The sequence below is a fragment of the Lonchura striata genome, chromosome 31 (assembly GCF_050655825.1).
Source record: "Lonchura striata isolate lonStrDom1 chromosome 31, ASM5065582v1, whole genome shotgun sequence".
Classification (NCBI taxonomy): domain Eukaryota; kingdom Metazoa; phylum Chordata; class Aves; order Passeriformes; family Estrildidae; genus Lonchura; species Lonchura striata.
The window spans coordinates 6,114,898-6,135,014 of NC_140733.1; the positions used below are offsets into that span (position 1 = coordinate 6,114,898).

Here is a 20,117-nt window from a genome sequence, read left to right on the forward strand (position 1 = left end):
ACATGGAGATGGGGATGGGGATGGAACAGGGATGGGGACATGGAGATGGGGATGTGGACAGGGGTACAAATGGATGGGGATGAGGACAGGGGGACAAGGGGATGGGGATGGAACAGGGATGGGGACATGGAGATGGGGACAGGGGGCTGGGATGGGGACGGGGTGGGAATGTGGGGACATGGGGACAGAGATGAGGGCATTGTGATGGGGTCAGGGACATGGGGAAGGGGATGGGGGGATGAGGATGGGAATGGGATGGGGGAGACAGGGGTGGGAGGATGGGGATGGGGGCAGGGATAGGACACGGATGAGATGCGGTGACAGAGATGGGACGTGGGGACAGGGACGCACGGGGACACGACAGGCACGGGGAGCAGCCTGGGCAGGGTGGGTGAGGTGAGGTCAGTGGCATCTCCCTCCCACTGCCACCGCCCCCACCGCCGTGTCCCCGCTGTCCCCAGCCCCTGCCAAGAGCTCCAAGTCCCCTGCCAAGGTCCCCGAGGGTGGCCCCGACCCCCGGCTGGCGGCCACGGGCCTGACCGAGAGCCAGCTCCAACTCTCCGTGGAGGTACCAGGGGGGCCGGGCTGGGCTGGGGGGGGTGTCCTGCTGTCCCCAGGTGTCCCCAACTCCCCCTGTGCCACCCCCAGGTGCTGACGTCGCACTCATGCTCGGAGGAGGGGCTGGAGGACGCGGCCAATGTCCTGCTGCAGCTGTCGCGGGGGGACGCGGGGACAAGGGACACGGTGCTGCGGCTGCTGCTCAGCGGGGCCCGGCAGCTGGGGGGGTCCCTGTGCCGCCAGATCGGTGAGGAGGGGTCCTGGGGGGGGGCTCTGTGCCACCAGATCAGTGAGGAGGGGTCCTGGGGGGGGGGGGAGGGCCCTGTGAGAGGAGGGGTCTTGAAGAGGGTCTGGGCCACCAGATGAGTGGGAGGTCTTAAGTGGGTGAGCTGGGGGTGCCCTGTGGTCAGTGGGGTGGTCACTGGTCAATGGGGGGTGCCCTGTGGTCAGTGGGGTGGTCACTGGTCAATGGGGGTGCCCTGTGGTCAGTGGGGTGGTCACTGGTCAATGGGGGGTGCCCTGTGGTCAGTGGGGTGGTCACTGGTCAATGGGGGGTGCCCTGTGGTCAGTGGGGTGGTCAGAGGGGTCCCAGCCCGTGCCACCCCCCCAGGGACGTTGCTGGCCGAGCTCCGTGAGTACAACCTGGAGCAGCAGCGGCGGGCGCAGCTCGAGGCGCCGTCCCCCGAGGGGCTCCCCGAGGAGCAGCCCCCCAGCGCCAAGCTCAAGGGCAAAATGCAGAGCCGGTGAGTGCCCACACCCCTGGGGCCTGGCATGGCTGCTGTGCCTGTCCTGGGCACCGCTGACCACTCCTGTCCCTGTCCTGGGCACCGCTGACCACTCCTGTCCCTGTCCTGGGCACCGCTGACCCTTCCTGTCCCTGTCCTGGGCACCGCTGACCCTTCCTGTCCCTGTCCTGGGCACCGCTGACCACTCCTGTCCCTGCCCTGGGCACCGCTGACCACTCCTGTCCCTGCCCTGGGCACCGCTGACCACTCCTGTCCCTGTCCTGGGCACCGCTGACCACTCCTGTCCCTGTCCTGGGCACCGCTGACCACTCCTGTCCCTGCCCTGGGCACCACTGACCACTCCTGTCCCTGCCCTGGACACCGCTGACCACTCCTGTCCCTGTCCTGGGCACCGCTGACCCCTCCTGTCCCTGTCCTGGGCATCACTGACCACTCCTGTCCCTGTCCTGGGCACCGCTGACCACTCCTGTCCCTGTCTGGTGTCCCTGGTGATGACCACTGTCCCTGCCATTCCCCCTTGTCCCCACTGCTGACCACTGTCCTACAATTCATCTTGGTCCCACTGATGACCACTTCCCTCCTGTCCCTGCTGATGACCACTGACCACTCCCCCTTGTCCCTACAGATGACCACTGCCCATTCCCCTCAGTCCCACTGATGACCACTCCCCGTTGTCCCTGCTGATGACCACTGCCCATTCCCCTCTGTCCCACCGATGACCGCTCCCATTGTCCCTGCTGATGACCACTGCCCACTCCCTGTTGCCCCACCAATGACCACTCCCCGTTGTCCCTGCTGATGACCACTGCCCACTCCCCGTTGTCCCACTGATGACCACTGCTCATCCCCCACGTCCCCGCTGCTGACCGCTGTCCCCGCCATTCCTCTGCTCTCCGCTGACCCCTGTCCCGTCCCCCCAGCTTCGACACGGCCGAGAGCGTGGTCATCGTGGCGTCTCAGAAGCGCGCTCTGGGCGGCCGGGAGCTGCAGCTGCCCTCCATGTCCGTGCTGACCTCCAAGACGTCCACGCAGCGCTTCTTCCTGCGCGTGCTGCAGGTCATCATCCAGCTGCGCGACGACACGCGCCGGGCGCACCGCAAGGCCAAGCAGCCCGGCCGGCTGGGTAAGGGCCGCTCCGGCCAACCCCGCTGCCCGCTGCCCGCTGCCCGCGCTGACCGCGCTGTGCCCGCAGGCGCCGCGGGGCTGGGGGCGGCCGGCAGCATCCAGGCCGCCGTCCGGCAGCTGGAGGCCGAGGCCGACGCCATCATACAAATGGTACGTGAGGGCCAGAGGGCCCGGAGGCGGCAGCAGGGAGACACGGTTAGCACGGCCGCCTTCCTCCACCCTGCCCTGCCCTGCTCTTCCTCCCGCTCCTGCGCGCTCTGTCCTGGCCTCCTCGGCCTCCTCCTGGTCATCCTCGGCCTCCTCGGCACTCCCCTCCTCGTCATCCTCCTCCTCCTCCTCATCATCCTCACCTCCTTCTCATCATCCTCACCTCCTCCTCATCATCCTCACCTCCTTCTCCTCATCTTCTGCCTCCCCAGCCTTCCCCTCCTCGTCATCCTCCTCCTCCTCATCATCCTCACCTCCTTCTCATCATCCTCACCTCCTTCTCCTCATCCTCAGCCTCCCCGGCCCTCCCCTCCTCGTCATCCTCCTCCTCATCATCATCATCCTCACCTCCTCCTCATCATCATCCTCACCTCCTTCTCCTCATCATCCTCACCTCATCATCCTCACCTCCTCCTCATCATCCTCACCTCGTCCTCCTCATCATCCTTACCTCCTCCTCATCATCCTCACCTCCTTCTCATCCTCTGCCTTCCCGGCCTTTCCCTCCTCGTCATCCTCATCTTCCTCATCATTCTCACCCCCTCCACCTCACCTTCTTGTTATCCTCACCCTCCCCAACCCTCTCCTCCTTGTCATCCTTGGCCTTCCTGGCCCTCCCCTTCTCATCATCCTCACCTCCTCCTTATCATCCTCACCTCCTTCTCCTCATCATCCTCACCTCCTCCTTCTCCTCATCCTCACCTCCTTCTCCTCATCCTCTGCCTCCCCGGCCTTCCCCTCCTCGTCATTCTCATCATCCTCACCCCCTCCACCTCACCTTCTTGTTACCCTCACCCTCCCCAACCCTCTCCTCCTTGTCATCCTCATCATTCTCACCCCTTCCTCCTTATCCTTGCCTTCCCCAGCCCTCCTCCTCATCATCCTCATCATCCTCACCCCCTCATCATCCTCGTCCTGCCCCTTCCTCCTCCCCTGCTCTTCCTCCTGTGCCTGTGTCTCCTCATCCTCCCATCCCTGACCCTCAGCATCCTCATCCTCATTCTCCCTCCCCTCCTAATCTTCCCCTCCCCTCCTGCCCCACTCCCCCACAGCCTTCCTCCCTCTATGTCCTGCTTGTCCCCATCCTCATCCTCCTCCTCCTTCATCCTTTCCCATCTTCATCATCCTCCTCCTCTTCTTCCCTCTCCCCATCCCCCTCCCGCTTCTCCCCCCTCCCCCCGCGGCTCCCAGCCCCCTCCCCCCCCAGTTTCGGGGTCCCCCCAGCCCGGGGGGGCTCTGGGGGATCCCCTGGGGGGTTCCAGGCCCCCTAAAGCCGCCGCCGTCCCCCCAGTCGGAGGCCGGGCCCGCGGACGCCGTCCCCCGGCGCGAGGAGTCGCCCATGGACGTGGACCAGCCCTCGCCCGCCCCGCAGGACGTGGGTGAGAACCCCCCCGGTCACCCTCCAGTACGGCCCAGTGCAGCCCAGTAACCTCCCAGTGCCACCCAGTCACCCTCCAGCACGGCCCAGTGCAGCCCAGTAACCTCCCAGTGCCACCCAGTCACCCTCCAGTACGGCCCAGTGCCACCCAGTGTCACCCAGTCACGCTCCAGTACGACCCAGTGTCACCCAGTCATCCCCAGTGCCACCACTGGGGTCATCCCCCCTCCCGGGCTGGTGCAGGGTCATCCCAGTATCAGAGCAGGGGGTGGCACTGGTGGGGTTGGGTGGCACTGGTGGGGTGACACTGGCCAGGATGTGTGGCACTTGGTTGGGTGTCCCTGGTGGGGTGGCACTGGTGGGGTTGGGTGGCACTGGTGGGGTGGCCCTGGTTGTTGTCCCTGGTGGGGTAGCACTGGTGGGGTGGCACTGGTGGGGCTGGGTGTCACTGGGGGGGTTTCAGTGGTGGGGTGGCCCTGGTTGGTGTCCCTGCTTGGTGTCCCTGGTGGGGTGGCACTGGTTGGGCAGGTGGCACTGGTTGGATGTCACTGGTGGGGTTGGGTGTCACTGGGGGGGTTTCAGTGGTGGGGTGGCCCTGCTTGGTGTCCCTGGTGGGGTGGCACTGGTCACACGGGGGTGTCCTGACCGTGTCCCCCCCTCCAGGCCCCGAGGCGGCGCAGGGCGGGGACCGGGACCGGGACCGGGACCGGGAGGAGCGGCCCCCGGAGCTGCCCCTGCTGAGCGAGCAGCTGAGCCTGGACGAGCTGTGGGACATGCTGGGAGAGTGCCTCAAGGAGCTCGAGGAGTCCCACGACCAGCACGCCGTGCTCGGTGCGTCACCCCGAATCCCGGGGAGGGACCCCAAAAACACAGAGCTGACCCTAAATCCCAGGGCGGTGGGCTAGAGTCTCTAGAGGGGCCCCAAAACCACACGGGTGACACTGAATCCCCATGGTGGGGGTCCTGGACCCCAAAACCACATGGGTGACCCTAAATCCTCATGGGAGGGGGCTGGAGCCTCTGTTCCAGGCTGTTCTCCCCCATCAAGGGGTGTTCCCACCTCCACCCCATAGCGTTCCCCCCATCCCTGGCTGTCCCCCCAGTTCTGGGATGTTCCCTTCCCCTATTCCGGTGTGTCCCCCTCCCCGTCCCAGGGTGTTCCCCTCCACCTCCATCCCATCGTGTCGCCCTGTTCCATTCCCACCCCGCTCGCCCCGCACTGTCCTCGTCCCACACCACCCACTGACCCTGCCTTGACCCCACCCTGTCCCCCTGCCCCACACTGCCCGCTGACCCCACCCTGTCCCCCTGCCCCACACTGCCCGCTGTCCCCATGCTGTCCCCCTGTCCCCATCCTGTTCCCGCTAACCCCACCCTGTCCCCATCCCATTCCCACCCCACTGACCCCACACTCTGCATTGTCCCGTGCCCCCTGCTTTGTGCTGTCCCAATCCCACGCTGCCTGCTGACCCCACCCTGTCTCCATGCTGTCCCCGTGCCATCCGCCTGCCCCACACCACCCTGTCCCTGTGCTGTCCCCCTGCCTTCCCCTGCCCCACTGACCCACCCTGTCCCCACCCTTGTCCCCATGCTGTCCCTGTGCTGTCCCCCTGACCCAACCTTGTCCCCACCCTGTCAGCACCCCATCCCCATGCTGTCCCTGTGCCATCCCCCTGCCCCACCCCGTCCCCATGCTGTCCCCGTGCCATCCCCCTGCCCCACACCACCCTGTCCCCCTGCTGTCCCCCTGACCCAACCTTGTCCCCACCCCGTCACCACCCTATCCCCATGCTGTCCCCGTGCCATCCCCCTGCCCCACCCCATCCCCGTGCTGTCCCCGTGCCATCCCCCTGCCCCACCCCGTCCCCGTGCCATCCCCCTGCCCCACCCCGTCCCCGTGCCATCCCCCTGCCCCACCCCGTCCCCGTGCCATCCCCCCGCCCCACACCACCCTGTCCCCCTGCTGTCCCCCTGACCCAACCTTGTCCCCACCCCGTCACCACCCTGTCCCCGTGCTGTCCCTGTGCTGTCCCTGTCCCACCCTGTCCCCCACCCTGTCCCCATGCCATCCCCCTGCCCCACACCACCCTATCCCCCTGCTGTCCCCCTGACCCAACCTTGTCCCCACCCTGTCACCACCCCATCCCCATGCTGTCCCCGTGCCATCCCCCTGCCCCACACCACCCTGTCCCCGTGCTGTCCCCGTGCCATCCCCCTGCCCCACACCACCCCGTCCCCGTGCCGCCCCACGCCGCCCTGACCCCCGTCCCGCAGTGCTGCAGCCGGCCGTCGAGGCGTTTTTCCTGGTGCACGCCACGGAGCGCGAGAGCCGCCCGCCGGTGCGGGACACGCGGGAGAGCCAGCTGGCACACATCAAGGACGAGCCGCCGCCGCTGTCCCCCGCGCCCCTCACCCCCGCCACCCCCTCCGCCCTGGACCCCTTCTTCTCCCGGGAGCCCTCGGCCATGCACATCTCGGCCAGCCTGCCCCCGGACACGCAGAAATTCCTGCGCTTCGCCGGTGAGCCGCCGCTCCGGGCGCTGGGAAAGCTGGGGAGGGCTTTGGGGGTGTGGGGAGGGCGTTGGGAAGGGTTTTGGGGGAGCTGAAGGCAGCTTGGAGGGTGTTTAGGGGGAGGTTAGGGAGTTGGGAAGGAGTTTGGAAGTTCTGGGAAGGGTTTTGGGGGAGCTGAAGGCAGCTTGGAGGGTGTTTAAGGTTTTGTGGGGAGCTTAGGGGGTTGGGAAGTTTGGAGAAGGGTTTTGGGGGGCTGAAGGCAGCTTGGAGGGTGTTTAGGGGGTTTGGGGTTAGGGAGTTGGGAAGTTTGGAGAAGGGTTTTGGAAGGCTGAAGGCATCTTGGAGGGTGTTTTGGGGGAGGTTACGGGGTTTGGGAAGGAGTTTGGAAGTTCTGAGAAGGGTTTTGGGGGAGGTGAAGGCAGTTTGGAGGGTGTTTAGGGGCTTTGGGTGGAGTTTTGGGGCAGTTTAGGATTTGGGGAATGGGATTGGGATGTTGTGGAGGTGGTTTTGGGGGGCTGAAGGCAGCTTGGAGGGTGTTTGGTGGCTTTAGTGGGGCACCAGAGGGGGTTTGGGAATTGGGAAGGTGGGGAAGGGGTTAGGAAGGCTTTTGGGGGGCAGAGGCAGCTTGGAGGGTGTTTGGGGGCTTTGGGGGAGCTGAGGCTGTGGGGAAGGGGATTGGGAGTGTGGGGAGGGAGTTTGGGGGGATTTGAGAGGGGTTTTGGGGACATCGGGAAGCGGTTTGGGGAAACCCCAAGGCTTTGGGAGGATGAATATGGGGGAACCTCAAGGCTTTGGAAAGGGGAAATTTGGGGGAACCCCAAGTCTTTGAGGGAGAGAAAATTCAGGGGATTTTTGGGCTCCTTAAGTCTTTAGCAGAGGGAAATTTGGAGGATTTTTGACCCCCTCAACATTTTGAGGTCGGTGCGTGCCAAGAGCGGGGCCGCCAACAGCTCATTCCGAGACCACAACCGTAGGGAGTTCCACCAGGGGGGTTCCTCTGTTTGGGGACACCCCCAAACCCCTTTTCCCTCCCTCCAGAGACCCACCGGACGGTGCTGAACCAGATCCTGCGGCAGTCCACCACGCACCTGGCCGACGGCCCCTTCGCCGTGCTGGTCGACTACATCCGCGTGCTGGACTTCGACGTCAAGCGCAAGTGCGTGGCCTTGGGGGGTGGTCCAGGATGGGGGGGTGTCCCGGGGGGTCCCACAGCTCCTGACCACCCCCTTTTTGCCCTGGCCAGGTATTTCAGGCAGGAGCTGGAGCGCCTGGACGAGGGGCTGCGCAAGGAGGACATGGCCGTGCACGTCCGGCGCGACCACGTCTTCGAGGACTCGTACCGGGAGCTGCACCGCAAATCCCCCGAGGAGATGAAGAACCGCCTGTGAGAACCCCGGGGACACCTCCTGGGAACCCCAAAATATCCCCATGGCGCCTTAAAATGTCATCTGGGAACCTCAAAATGTCCCCCGGGCGATCCAGAATATCCCCTGGACACTCAAAATTCATCTGGGATACCCAAAGCACCCCTTGGGATACCTGAAACACCCTCAGGACACCCAGAACGCCTCTCCAGCCCCACAAACACCCCCTGACCCACCCAAAATGCCCTCCACCATCCTCCCATGCCTCCGAACGCCCCAATTCCCCCCAAAACCACCTCCAAATCCCCCTGTTCCCCCCCAGATCTCCCCAAAACCACCTCCAAACCCCCCAATTCCCCCCAAAACCACCTCCAAATCCCCGTTCCCCCCCAGATCTCCCCCAAAACGCCTCCAAACGCCCCAATCCCCCCCAAATCTCCCCCAAACCGCCTCCAAACCCCCCAAATCTCCCCAAAACCACCTCCAAACCCCCCAATTCCCCCCAAAACCACCACCAAATCCCCATTCGCCCCCCAATTCCCCCCAAAACCACCTCCAAACCCCCAAGTTCCCCCCCAGATCTCCCCCAAAACGCCTCCAAACTCCCCAATTCCCCCCAAAACCACCTCCAAACCCCCCCAGTTCCCCCCCCGATCTCCCCCAAACCACCTCCAAACCCCCCAGTTCCCCCCAAAACCACCACCAAATCCCCATTCGCCCCCCAATTCCCCCCAAAACACCTCCAAACCCCCCGATCCCCCCCAACACCACCTCCACCCTCCCCAAAGCCCCTCTCCCACCCCCCGTGACCCCCGTGGCCCCGCAGGTACATCGTGTTCGAGGGCGAGGAGGGCCAGGACGCCGGCGGGCTGCTGCGGGAGTGGTACATGATCATCTCCCGCGAGATGTTCAACCCCATGTACGCCCTGTTCCGCACCTCGCCCGGCGACCGCGTCACCTACACCATCAACCCCTCGTCCCACTGCAACCCCAACCACCTGAGCTACTTCAAGTTCGTGGGCAGGATCGTGGCCAAGGCCGTCTACGACAACCGGCTGCTGGAGTGCTACTTCACCCGCTCCTTCTACAAACACATCCTGGGCAAGTCCGTGCGGTAAGGGGCGAGCCACGGCGGCCCAGCGGGGCTGGGAGGCTCGGGGAGGGCGGCTGGAGGGGTGTTAGTGGGGTGGGAGTGTGTTTGTGGGGTGTAGGAGTGTGTTTGTGGGGTGTAGGAGTGTGTTTGTGGGGTTGGGAGTGTGTTTGTGGGTGTGGGAGTGTGTTTGTGGGGTGTAGGAGCTGTTTGTGGGGTTGGGAGTGTGTTTGTGGGGTGTGGGAGTGTGTTTGTGGGGTGTGGGAGTGTGTTTGTGGGGTGTAGGAGTGTGTTTGTGGGGTGTGGGAGTGTGTTTGTGGGGGTGGGAGTGTGTTTATGGGTGTAGGAGTGTGTTTGTGGGGTGTGGGAGCTGTTTGTGGGGTGTGGGAGCTGTTTGTGGGGATGTGGGAGCTGTTTGTGGGGTTGGGAGTGTGTTTGTGGGGTGTAGGAGTGTGTTTGTGGGGTGGGAGTGTGTTTGTGGGGTGTAGGAGTGTGTTTGTGGGGTTGGGAGTGTGTTTGTGGGGTGTAGGAGTGTGTTTGTGGGGTTGGGAGTGTGTTTGTGGGTGTAGGAGTGTGTTTGTGGGGTGTGGGAGCTGTTTGTGGCGTGTAGGAGTGTGTTTGTGGGGTGTGGGAGCTGTTTGTGGGGTGTGGGAGCTGTTTGTGGGGTGTGGGAGCTGTTTGTGGGGTGTGGGAGCTGTTTGTGGCGTGTAGGAGTGTGTTTGTGGCGTGTAGGAGTGTGTTTGTGGGGTGTGGGAGCTGTTTGTGGGGTGTGGGAGCTGTTTGTGGGGTGTGGGAGCTGTTTGTGGGGTGTAGGAGTGTGTTTGTGGGTGTAGGAGTGTGTGTGTGGGTGTGGGAGTGTGTTTGTGGGGTGTAGGAGTGTGTTTGTGGGGTGTGGGAGTGTGTTTGTGGGGGTGGGAGTGTGTTTATGGGTGTAGGAGTGTGTTTGTGGGGTGTGGGAGCTGTTTGTGGGGTGTGGGAGCTGTTTGTGGGGTGTGGGAGCTGTTTGTGGGGTGTAGGAGTGTGTTTGTGGGTGTAGGAGTGTGTTTGTGGGTGTAGGAGTGTGTTTGTGGGGTGTAGGAGTGTGTTTGCGGGGTGTAGGAGTGTGTTTGTGGGGATGTGGGAGCTGTTTGTGGGGTGTAGGAGTGTGTTTGTGGGGTGTGGGAGTGTGTTTGTGGGGTGTAGGAGTGTGTTTGTGGGGTGTAGGAGTGTGTTTGTGGGGTGTAGGAGCTGTTTTTGGGGCTGGGAGCTGTTTTTGGGGTGCTGGAGCCCCTCAGGGAGGGCTGGGACTGTGTTCATGGGGTGTGGCACTGCATTTGTGGGGTGCTGGACACCCTTCAAAAGTCACTTGGAGCCATTTATGGGGGTGCTGGACACCCTTAGAGGGCTGTGGGACAACATTTATGGGGTGCTGGAGCCATTTATGGGGTGCTGGATTCCCTTGGAGAAAATTGGAGCCTTTTTTGGGGTGCTGGACCCCCTCAGAGGGGCGTGAGACTGCATTTATGGGGTTCTGGAGCCCTGGCAGGGTCTGACCCCATTTTTGGGGCTCCCAGCAGGGTCTGACCCCATTTTTGGGGCTCCCCGTGGTTCCTGACCCCATTTCTGGGGCGCTGCCCCCCGTTTTTGGCCCCCCAGGTACACGGACATGGAGAGCGAGGACTATCACTTCTACCAGGGCCTCGTGTACCTGCTGGAGAACGACGTCTCCACGCTGGGCTACGACCTCACCTTCAGCACCGAGGTGGGGACCCCCAGGACCCCTCTGGGACCCCCAAAACCAGCACCGGGGCCCCAAAACCAGCACTGGGACCCTCCCAAGACCCCCAAACCAGCACCAGGACCCCCATAGGACCCCCAAAACCAGCACTGGGACCCCCAGGACCCCCAAAACCAGCACTGTGACCCTCCCAAGACCCCCAAAACCAGCACTGGGACCCCCATAGGACCACAAAACCAGCACTGGGACCCTCCCAAGACCCCGAAACCAGCACCAGGACCTCCCCCCCCCCCCAGGAACTCCTGAGGGCACTGGGACCCCCCAAAACCAGCAGCAGGACCTCCCTGGGACCCCCTGAGAGCACCCAGACCTTTCCAGGACCACAGGGGTGTGCGAGGTTCAGGGTTGTCTCCTCTGTGCCCCCACACCTGCTGACCCCCTGTACCCCCGGAGGTGCAGGAATTTGGGGTGCTTGAGGTTCAGAAATGTGGAAATTTGGGTTGTTTGAGGTTCAGGGATGTCCCCACACCCTGCTGACCCCCCATGCCCCCCCAGGTGCAGGAATTTGGGGTGTTCAAGGCTCGGGGATGTCTCCCCTGTGCCCCCACACCCTGCTGACCCCCCGTGCCCCCCCAGGGGCAGGAATTTGGGGTGCTTGAGGTTCAGAAATGTGGAAATTTGGGTTGTTTGAGGCTCAGGGATGTCCCCACACCCTGCTGACCCCCCATGCCCCCCCAGGTGCAGGAATTTGGGGTGTTCAAGGCTCGGGGATGTCTCCCCTGTGCCCCCACACCCTGCTGACCCCCCGTGCCCCCCCAGGGGCAGGAATTTGGGGTGCTTGAGGTTCAGAAATGTGGAAATTTGGGTTGTTTGAGGCTCAGGGATGTCCCCACACCCTGCTGACCCCCCGTGCCCCCCAGGTGCAGGAATTTGGGGTGTTCAATGCTCAGGGATGTCCCCAGACCCTGCTGACCCCCTGTACCCCCCTAGGGGCAGGAATTTGGGGTGTTCAATGCTCAGGGATGTCCCCACTCCCTGCTGACCCCCCGTGCCCCCCCAGGTGCAGGAATTTGGGGTGTGTGAGGTGCGGGACCTGAAGCCCAACGGGGCCAACGTGCTGGTGACGGAGGAGAACAAGAAGGAGTACGTGCACCTCGTGTGCCAGATGCGCATGACCGGTGAGCGTCGGGGCCGGGGGGGCTCCGGGGGTGCTCCCGGGACCCCCCTGACCCCCCCAAAATCCCGCAGGCGCCATCCGGAAGCAGCTGGCGGCGTTCCTGGAAGGGTTCTACGAGATCATCCCCAAGCGCCTCATCTCCATCTTCACGGAGCAGGAGCTGGAGCTGCTCATCTCGGGGCTGCCCACCATCGACATCGACGACCTCAAGGCCAACACCGAGTACCACAAGTACCAGGGCAACTCCATCCAGGTGGGGCTGGTGCCTGGGGGGTCCTGGGGGCATTTGGGGGGGTCCTGGGGACATTCCAGGGGGTTCTGGGGGGGACTCTGGGCAGCAGAGCAACTCCATCCAGGTGGGGCTGGCGCCTGGGGGGTCCTGGGGGCATTTCAGGGGGGGATTTCAGGGGGTTCTGGTGGGATTTCAGGGGGTTCTGGGCTTATTTTGGGTACCAGGGTGACTCCATCCAGGTGGGGCTGGCACCTGAGGGGTCCTGGGGGCATTTCAGGGGGATCTCAGGGGGTTTTGGGAGGATCTCAGGGGGTTCTGGGAGGATCTCAGGGGGTTCTGGGGCAATTTCAGGGGGTTCTGGGGGGATTTCAGGGGGATCTTGGGGGGTTTTGGGAGGATCTCAGGGGGTTCTGGGAGGATCTCAGGGGGTTCTGGGGGGGATTTCAGGGGGTTCTGGGGGTGTTTCTGGAGGTTCTGGGGTTATTTTGGGTACCAGGGCAACTCCATCCAGGTGGGGCTGGCACCTGGGGGGGTCCTTGGGGCATTTCAGGGGGTTCTGGGGTGATTTCAGAGGGTTCTGGGGGATTTCAGGGGGTTCTGGGGGATTTCTGGGGGGGATTTCAGGGGGTTCTGGGGGGATTTCAGGGGGTTCTGGGCTTATTTTGGGTACCAGGGTGACTCCATCCTGGTGGGGCTGGCACCTGGGGGGGTCCTTGGGGCATTTCAGGGGGTTCTGGGGTGATTTCAGAGGGTTCTGGGGGTGTTTCTGGAGGTTCTGGGGCAATTTCAGAGGGTTCTGGGGGGATTTCAGGGGGTTCTGGGGTTATTTTGGGTACCAGGGTGACTCCATCCAGGTGGGGCTGGCACCTGGGAGGTTCTGGGGACATTTCAGGAGTTTCTGGAGGGATCTCGGGGGATTCCAGGATTCTGGGTGATTCTGGGGTCCTGGGGGGATTCCGGTGGGTCCCAGTGGCTGACTGTCCCCGTCCTGTCCCTGTCCCCGTGCCCAGATCCAGTGGTTCTGGCGCGCCCTGCGCTCCTTCGACCAGGCCGACCGCGCCAAGTTCCTGCAGTTCGTGACGGGCACGTCCAAGGTGCCCCTGCAGGGATTCGCCGCCCTCGAGGGCATGAACGGCATCCAGAAATTCCAGATCCACCGCGACGACCGCTCCACCGACCGGCTGCCCTCGGCCCACACCTGGTGAGGGACACGGGGGGACGTGGGGACATGGGGGGACACAGGAACATGGCAGGACACGGGGACACCGAGCACCTGGTGAGGGACACGGGGACATGGGACACAGGAACATGGCAGGACACGGGGACACCGAGCACCTGATGAAGGACACGGGGGGACACGGGGACATGGCAGGACACGGGGACACTGAGCACCTGGTGAGGGACACGGGGGTGGGGGGACACCAAGCACTGCCCTGGGCTCACAGCTGGTGAGGGACACGGGGGGAACACGGAGACACAGGAGGGACACAGGGACACAGGAGGGACATGGGGACACAGGAGGGACACAGGGACAGGAGGACATGAGGGGACACTGAGCACAGCGTCCCAGCACACACCTGGAATGGGGACAGAGGAGGGGACCTGGGGGGACACTGAACACCTGCCCTGGCACACACCTGGTGAGGGCACACCTGGGGACATCGGGGGCCACGCGGCCTCTGCCGCCATCTGCCCACACCTGGCACAGGGGGACACGGGAGGGTGGCAGGGGACACGGGAGGACGTGGGGACACGCAGGGGAGGTGGCACTGGGGGGGTCAGCTGAGGACCCTGGCACGGGGGACACGCCCGAGGAGCAGGACCGGGGCCGGGATGGTGACACCAGCTCGGAGCAGGGGGACGAAGCTGGGTCAGGAACACGGCGACAGCGGGACGTGGGTGGGGTGGCACTGGGGGTCTCTCGGGGGGGGTGACAGTGACACGGGTGTGTCCCCAGCTTCAACCAGCTGGACCTGCCGGCCTACGAGAGCTACGAGAAGCTGCGGCACATGCTGCTGCTTGCCATCCAGGAGTGCTCCGAGGGCTTCGGGCTGGCCTAGGGGGGCCGCGCCGGCCCCCCTGCTGGGGCTCTATAAATATATATATATTTTTTGGTTCCATTGGCTTTTTTTGGTTTGTTTTGGTTTTTTTTTTTGTTTTTTGTTTTTTGTTTTTTTTTCGGGGTTTATTATTTTTTTTTTTTCCTCCGGTCCCGGTTTGGGGGAGGGGTTTTTGCTCTGTTGGAGGGTTGGGGTTCCCTCCTTGCCCCCCTCACCCCCTTCCCCCGTGTTGGGGGCTGGGGGGGGGCGGGGATGGTGAAAGGGGGGAACCCGTGAAATTATAAATAAGAAGTTCAGCCCCACCCCCCACCCCAAAACTGAGAGAAAAAGTTTAAAAAAAAAAAAAGGAATAAAAAAATGCACTCTTGGTAAGGGCAGTCCCGGTCGTTCTTGGGGGAGGGGTGGGGGGTGGGCTTCGCCGCCATCTTGGGCGTGGCAGGCTGAGGGGCCGCCATGTTGGACGTGGCCCTCAAAGCGGCTTCGGCCGCGCGCCAGCGGGAGCGCGGCCGTGTCGCTGCCGCCGCTGTGGCGAGGGCGGCTCCTTGGCCGCACTGAGGGGAGGCTCGGGGGACGCCATCGTGGGTGTGGTATCGGTGTGGAGGGCGCCAGCTTGGGTGTGGGCGTTGCCATAAGGGGGGCGCCATTTTGGGTGTGGTATTGGCGCGGGGGGGGGCGCCATCTTGAGTGTTGCTGGTGGCCGCCATGTTAGGGCGTGGCAATGGAGGGGGCTGAGTCTCCTTTCCGCCGCGCCGGAAGTGACGTCACGCGGTCGCGCCGCGGATCGCGGGCGGCGTGGGGCGCAGGCATGACGCGGTCCCGTGAGTTGGGGCAGCACCGGGGGGCTCGGGGGGGCTCGGGGGGGCTCGGGGACCCCCCGCGCTCACCCCGCCCCTCCCCGCAGGGCGGCAGCTGGAGGCGGCCCGCAAGAAGCGCGGCCAGGTGAGCGCAGCCCGGCCCGGGGTGTCCCCGTGTCACCCACCCCGTGTGTGACCCCCCCCACCCCACCCCGGGGTGTCCCCGTGTGACCCCCCCACCGTGTGTGACCCCCCCGTGTGTGACCCCCCGCCGTTTGTGACCCCCCCACCCCCACCCCGGGGTGCCCCCTGTGACCACCCCCCGTGTGTGACCCCCCACCCCGGTTTGTGACCCCCCCCCCCACACCCCCTGTGACCCCCCGTGTGTGACCCCCCCCCCCCACCCCGGGGTGCCCTCTGTGACCCCCCGTGTGTGACCCCCACCCCGGTTTGTGACCCCCCCCCCACACCCCGTGTCACCCCCCCGTGTGTGACCCCCCCCCCCGCCCCCCCCACCCTGGGGTGCCCTCTGTGACCCCCCGTGTGTGACCCCCACCCCGGGGTGTCCCCGTTCCCCCCCTCGCTGTCCCCAGGCCCGTGGTGGGCTCAGGAAGGACCCGGGGGTGCCGCGGCTCGGCCGCCTCGCGCAGCGGCAGCAGCGGAGCCGGAGCCGGGTGAGGAACCCCGGGGGGATTTCGGGGTGACCCTGGGGGGATTTTGGGGTCAGATCCCGGGCAGTTTGGGGTGTCACCCCGGTGGGGTTTTGGGGTGTGATCCTGAGAGATATGGGGTCTGACACCAGGGAGATTTTGGGGTCTGACCCCAGGGGGTTTTGGGGTGTGACCTCAGGTGAGGTTTGGGGTGTGACCCTGGGGAGATTTTGGGGTGTGATCCCAGGGGGTTTTGGGATCTCATCCCAGGGAGATTTTGGGGTGTGACCCCGGGAAATTTGGGGTGTGACCCCTCGGTGTCCCGCAGGCGGGGGAGCTGCAGCAGCGCTCACATCTGGCCGCACAGCTGGAGGAGGCTCTGCAGCGACAGCAGCGCTTCCAGAGCCAGGTGGGGCTGGGGACACCCGGGGGGCTCCCCAAAGACTGGGGGGCTTCCCAAAGATTGGGGGCTCCCCAAAGGCTGGGGACTCCCCAAAGCGTGGGGGTTCCCCAAAGATTGGGGGACTTCCCAAAGATTGGGGGACTCCCGATAGATTGGGGGCTCCCCAAAGAGTGGGGAGCTCTCCAAAGTGGGGAGAATCCCAAGGAGGGGCTCCCCCTGCAAGAGAAGTGGGGACCCTTCTCCAGGCCAGGGGGCTCCCCAGAGGTCAGGGGGTTCCCCACACAGGGGGGATCCCCCAGAAGTCGGGGGGCTCCCCGTGGCTGTAACCCAGGTGCCCCCAGGAGCAGGAGGAGGAGGAGGAGCCCCCCCAGCCCCCCCAGGACGAGGCGTCGCTGCGCCACTTCGGGCGGGAGCTGCGCAAGGTCGGTGCCGCGGGGCTGGGGGGATTTTTGGGGGGGGGGTCTCTCGCCCGGCTGAACCCCGACTGCGGCAGGTGCTGGCGGCGTCCGACGTGGTGCTGGAGGTGCTGGACGCCCGCGACCCCCAGGGCTGCCGCAGCCCCCGGCTGGAGGCGGCCCTGCGGCCGCAGCAGCGCCTCGTGCTCGTCCTCAACAAGATCGGTGAGGGAGGGCGGCAGCAGCCGCGGGAGGGGAGGGGTCCCGGCGTGGGTTTGGGGGTTCTCCCGTCCCCGCGCCCTGGGGACACCCCCGTGTGCGTCCCCCCACCCCAGACCTGGTGCCGCGGGACGTGGTGGCCGCGTGGCTGAAGCACCTGCGGGCCGAGTTCCCCACCGTGGCCTTCAAGGCGTGCACGCAGCAGCAGAGCCGGAATCTGGTGGGTGCTGGGGGGCCTGGGGGTGGGGGGCTCAGGTGAGGGGGTGCCCCTGACACCCCCCTGTGCCCCCACAGAAGCAGGTCCGGGTGCCGGTGGCCACGGCCCCCGAGGAGGTGCTGGCCACGGGGGCCTGCGTGGGGGCCGAGAGCCTCCTGAACATCCTGAGCAACTACGGCCGCTGCGGGGAGGGCAGGAGCTGCATCACCGTGGGGGTCGTGGGTGAGGGGCTGGGGGGGGCTCGAGGAGGTGGGGTTGGGGTGTGGGGGGGGGTGGGGCTGGGGGCTGGGAGGGTTTGGGGAGCTGGGGTTGAGTGGGGGGCTCTGAAATGGGGGATGGGGGGCTGGGGAGGGATTTTGGGGGGCTGGGGTTGAGTGGGGGCTGTGAAATAGGTGTGGTGAGTGAGTGGGGTGGGGGCTTTGGGGGGTGGTTGGGGGGTGTGGGGGCTGGGTTTTGGGCCCCCCCCCCAACCCGAACCCCTTCCCCAGGGTACCCCAACGTGGGCAAGAGCAGCCTCATCAACAGCCTCAAGCGCAGCCGCGCCTGCGGGGTGGGGGCCGTGCCCGGGGTCACCAGGTGAGCCCACCTGGGGGGGGTGGGGTCACCTGCTCGGGGCGGGGGGGCTGTGGGTGGAGCCTGGGTTGACCCCGCCCAGATGTGGGCGTGGCACGGACCCCACCCAGGTGTGGGTGTGCCACTGATCCCACCCAGGTGTGAGCATGGCCCTGACCCCGCCCAGGTGTGGGCGTGGCACTGACCCCGCCCAGAATTTGGTGTGGCCCTGACCCCGCCCAGGTGTGGCACTGACCCCGCCCAGGTGTGGGCGTGGCACTGACCCCACCCAGAATTGGGTGTGGCCCTGACCCCACCCAGAATTGGGCGTGGCCCTGACCCCGCCCAGAATTGGGCGTGGCCCTGACCCCACCCAGAATTGGGCGTGGCCCTGACCCCGCCCAGAATTGGGCGTGGCCCTGACCCCACCCAGAATTGGGTGTGGCCCTGACCCCGCCCAGAATTGGGCGTGGCACTCAGACCCCGCCCCCAGGTGCCTGCAGGCCGTGCAGCTGGACCGGCACATTCGGCTCCTGGACTGTCCGGGGGTGGTGCTGGATTTGGGGGACCCCTCGGCCGCCGCGCCCCTGCGGGGGGCCCTGGCCCCCCAGCGCCTGCGGGACCCCCTGAGCCCCGCCTGCGCCGTCCTGCGCCGCTGCCCCGCCCAGCAGGTCTGTGGGACCCCCGGGGGAGCCCCCACCCCAATAGCAACGCTCCCAATTTGGGGGGACCCCTTTTCCCCAGCTCAGCCCTTTGGGGGGATTCAGTGACCCCCCAAAATCGGGATTAAGGTGGGGCTCAACACTGGGGGAGGGGAGGTTCCCACTGGGGGCGTTTTCAGCCCGTTTTGGCCCCGGGGGGGGTGGCGGGGTGGTACCCCCCGGTGTGTCCGTGCCCCCCAAACCCCTCTGTGTCCCCCCGCAGCTGAGCGAGGTTTACGGGGTGCCCCCCTGCAGTGACCCCCTGCAGTTCCTGGCCCACCTGGCCCGGCGGCAGGGCCGGCTGCGGCCCGGGGGGCTGCCGGACCCCCGCGCCGCCGCCGTGGCCCTGCTGCGCGACTGGACCAGGTACCGGGGGGACGGGGACGGTTTGGGGGTGTCCCCACGCTCTGACCCCAGTCCTGGGGTGCTGGGTGGGGTTTCTTCACCCTGATCCCCTTGTTTGGGTGGGTGGAGGGGGTCTTCCCACACCCTCACCCCATTTTTGGGGGGCTGGGGAGGGTCCCCGCACACCCTTACCCCATTTTGGGGTGCTGGGGAGTGTCCCCGTACACCCTTACCCCATTTTGGGGTGCTGGGGAGGGTCCCCGTACACCCTTACCCCATTTTGGGGTGCTGGGGAGGGTCCCCACACACCCTGACCCCATTTTGGGGTGCTGGGGAGGGTCCCCGCACACCCTGACCCCATTTTGGGGTGCTGGGGAGGGTCCCCGCACACCCTGACCCCATTTTGGGGTGCTGGGGAGGGTCCCCGCACACCCTGACCCCATTTTGGGGTGCTGGGGAGGGTCCCCGCACACCCTGACCCCATTTTTTGGCACAGGAGGGGTCTTTCCACACTGCCTAACCCCATTTTTTAGTGGGGGGGCTACAAGGTCTCCCTATGCCCTGGCCCCTTTTTGGGGAGAGGAGGGGTCTTCCCCCACTTTTGAGCCCCTGGTGAACCAAAGGGGTCTTTTCCAACCCTGGGACCCCTTTTTGGGGGGGCTGTGGGGTCTCCCACACACCTTGACTCCCCTTTTCCAGGCTTCGGAGCTGGTTTTTCATACCCTGCGATTCCCTTTTTGGGGCCTGGAGGCATCCTTCCACCCCGGCACCCCACTCGGGAGGGGCCGCAGGGTCCCCCCACAACCTGAGCCGTGTTTTTGGGGGGGGGGGTCTCCCCACACCCTGACCCACCCCCTCAAATTTTATTTTTTTTCCCACAGCGGGAAGATCTCCTACTACACCCACCCCCCCAAATCCCAGGGGGTGCAGCTCCAAGCCCAAATCCTGCCGGCGCTGGGGCCGGCGCTGGACCTGGAGGCTCTGGAGCGGGGCGATGCCGAGGCCCTGGCAGGTGAGCAGCACCCGAGCCCCCCTCCCTGCCCCCTCGGGGACCCCCAAAATCTCACCCTGGACCCCCGCAGCGGTCCCAGTGACGGTGACGGGGCTGGGGCTGGAGGAGGAGCAGGGCCGAGGAGAGGCCATGGAGGACGACAGCGCTGACCTGGAGGTGGGAAGGGATTTTGGGGGTTTTTGGGGGGTTTTTGGGGGGCGCTAGGTTAATGTTTGACCCCCCCCAGCTCGGCAGGATGACGGTGGAGCTGAAGCCCCCCCGGGTGAAGTCGGGGGGCGCCGGGGGGGAGCCGCTGCCCCGAGCCCCCGGCCTGGAGGGGGTGGCTGCGCTGCCCCCCCTGTTCCAGGGCCAGGGGCTGCGGGCGGCTGCGAAAAGGAGGAAAAAGCTGCAAAAAAGAGCAGGTGGGTGAGGACACCCCCTTGTCCTGAAACCCCCCCCCCCCAAAATCTCCCTGACCCCCTCCCTTCACATTCCTGACCGCCCCCATCCCGCAGGGAAAATCGGCGCGAAGCTGTCGCAGGCGCTGGAGGCGGCCATGCAGTTCTGAGGCAAATTAAGTAAAATTAAATATATTTTAAAAAATGCTGTGGACGGTGGGGTGTGGCCTACCCAGAAATGGGTGGGGTCTTCTGAAAGGGGCAGGGCTAAAAAAAATCCCACACCC

At 65.2% G+C, this 20,117-nt stretch overlaps 2 protein-coding genes across 11 annotated transcripts in view; both read left to right on the top strand.

The window, feature by feature from the left end:
* The window catches only part of HUWE1 (HECT, UBA and WWE domain containing E3 ubiquitin protein ligase 1), a 74,376-nt gene extending 59,913 nt beyond the window's left edge, over window positions 1-14,463 (top strand). For 8 of the 10 annotated variants that reach the window (XM_085563432.1, XM_085563434.1, XM_085563436.1 and 5 more), the window contains 16 exons: window positions 462-568; window positions 649-805; window positions 1,169-1,301; window positions 2,225-2,427; window positions 2,497-2,624; window positions 3,928-4,015; window positions 4,678-4,845; window positions 6,289-6,534; window positions 7,564-7,681; window positions 7,769-7,909; window positions 8,716-9,003; window positions 10,615-10,720; window positions 11,757-11,874; window positions 11,945-12,126; window positions 13,116-13,306; window positions 14,063-14,463. In XM_085563432.1, the coding sequence (XP_085419558.1) occupies window positions 462-568; window positions 649-805; window positions 1,169-1,301; window positions 2,225-2,427; window positions 2,497-2,624; window positions 3,928-4,015; window positions 4,678-4,845; window positions 6,289-6,534; window positions 7,564-7,681; window positions 7,769-7,909; window positions 8,716-9,003; window positions 10,615-10,720; window positions 11,757-11,874; window positions 11,945-12,126; window positions 13,116-13,306; window positions 14,063-14,165 (2,477 nt within the window). In that variant the 3' untranslated portion in view covers window positions 14,166-14,463. Of the gene's footprint in view, window positions 1-461; window positions 569-648; window positions 806-1,168; window positions 1,302-2,224; window positions 2,428-2,496; window positions 2,625-3,927; window positions 4,016-4,677; window positions 4,846-6,288; window positions 6,535-7,563; window positions 7,682-7,768; window positions 7,910-8,715; window positions 9,004-10,614; window positions 10,721-11,149; window positions 11,265-11,756; window positions 11,875-11,944; window positions 12,127-13,115; window positions 13,307-14,062 lie in introns of those variants that run through there. The other 2 variants (XM_085563438.1, XM_085563439.1) reach the window with 2 other exon arrangements.
* A 418-nt stretch (window positions 14,464-14,881) lies between these two features.
* GNL3L (G protein nucleolar 3 like) lies at window positions 14,882-20,038 on the top strand. The gene is made up of 15 exons (XM_085563531.1): window positions 14,882-14,983; window positions 15,067-15,104; window positions 15,553-15,633; window positions 15,938-16,018; window positions 16,354-16,434; window positions 16,506-16,632; window positions 16,743-16,846; window positions 16,921-17,065; window positions 17,332-17,419; window positions 17,889-18,066; window positions 18,320-18,462; window positions 19,323-19,453; window positions 19,524-19,609; window positions 19,680-19,854; window positions 19,948-20,038. Exons 1-15 carry the CDS (start codon window positions 14,884-14,886, stop codon window positions 19,998-20,000), a joined length of 1,611 nt encoding a protein of 536 aa, XP_085419657.1. The 5' UTR covers window positions 14,882-14,883; the 3' UTR covers window positions 20,001-20,038.
* Window positions 20,039-20,117: the final 79 nt, after the last annotated feature.

Excerpts from the sequence above, each read along its gene's own strand:
- GNL3L (XM_085563531.1), top strand. The coding sequence starts at position 14,884 with ATGGAGGGGGCTGAGTCTCCTTTCCGCCGCGCCGGAAGTGACGTCACG. Across the intron at positions 16,847-16,920 it reads AGCAGCAGAGCCGGAATCTG|AAGCAGGTCCGGGTGCCGGT; the intron begins GTGGGTGCTGGG and ends GTGCCCCCACAG. Across the intron at positions 17,066-17,331 it reads CATCACCGTGGGGGTCGTGG|GGTACCCCAACGTGGGCAAG; the intron begins GTGAGGGGCTGG and ends CCCCTTCCCCAG.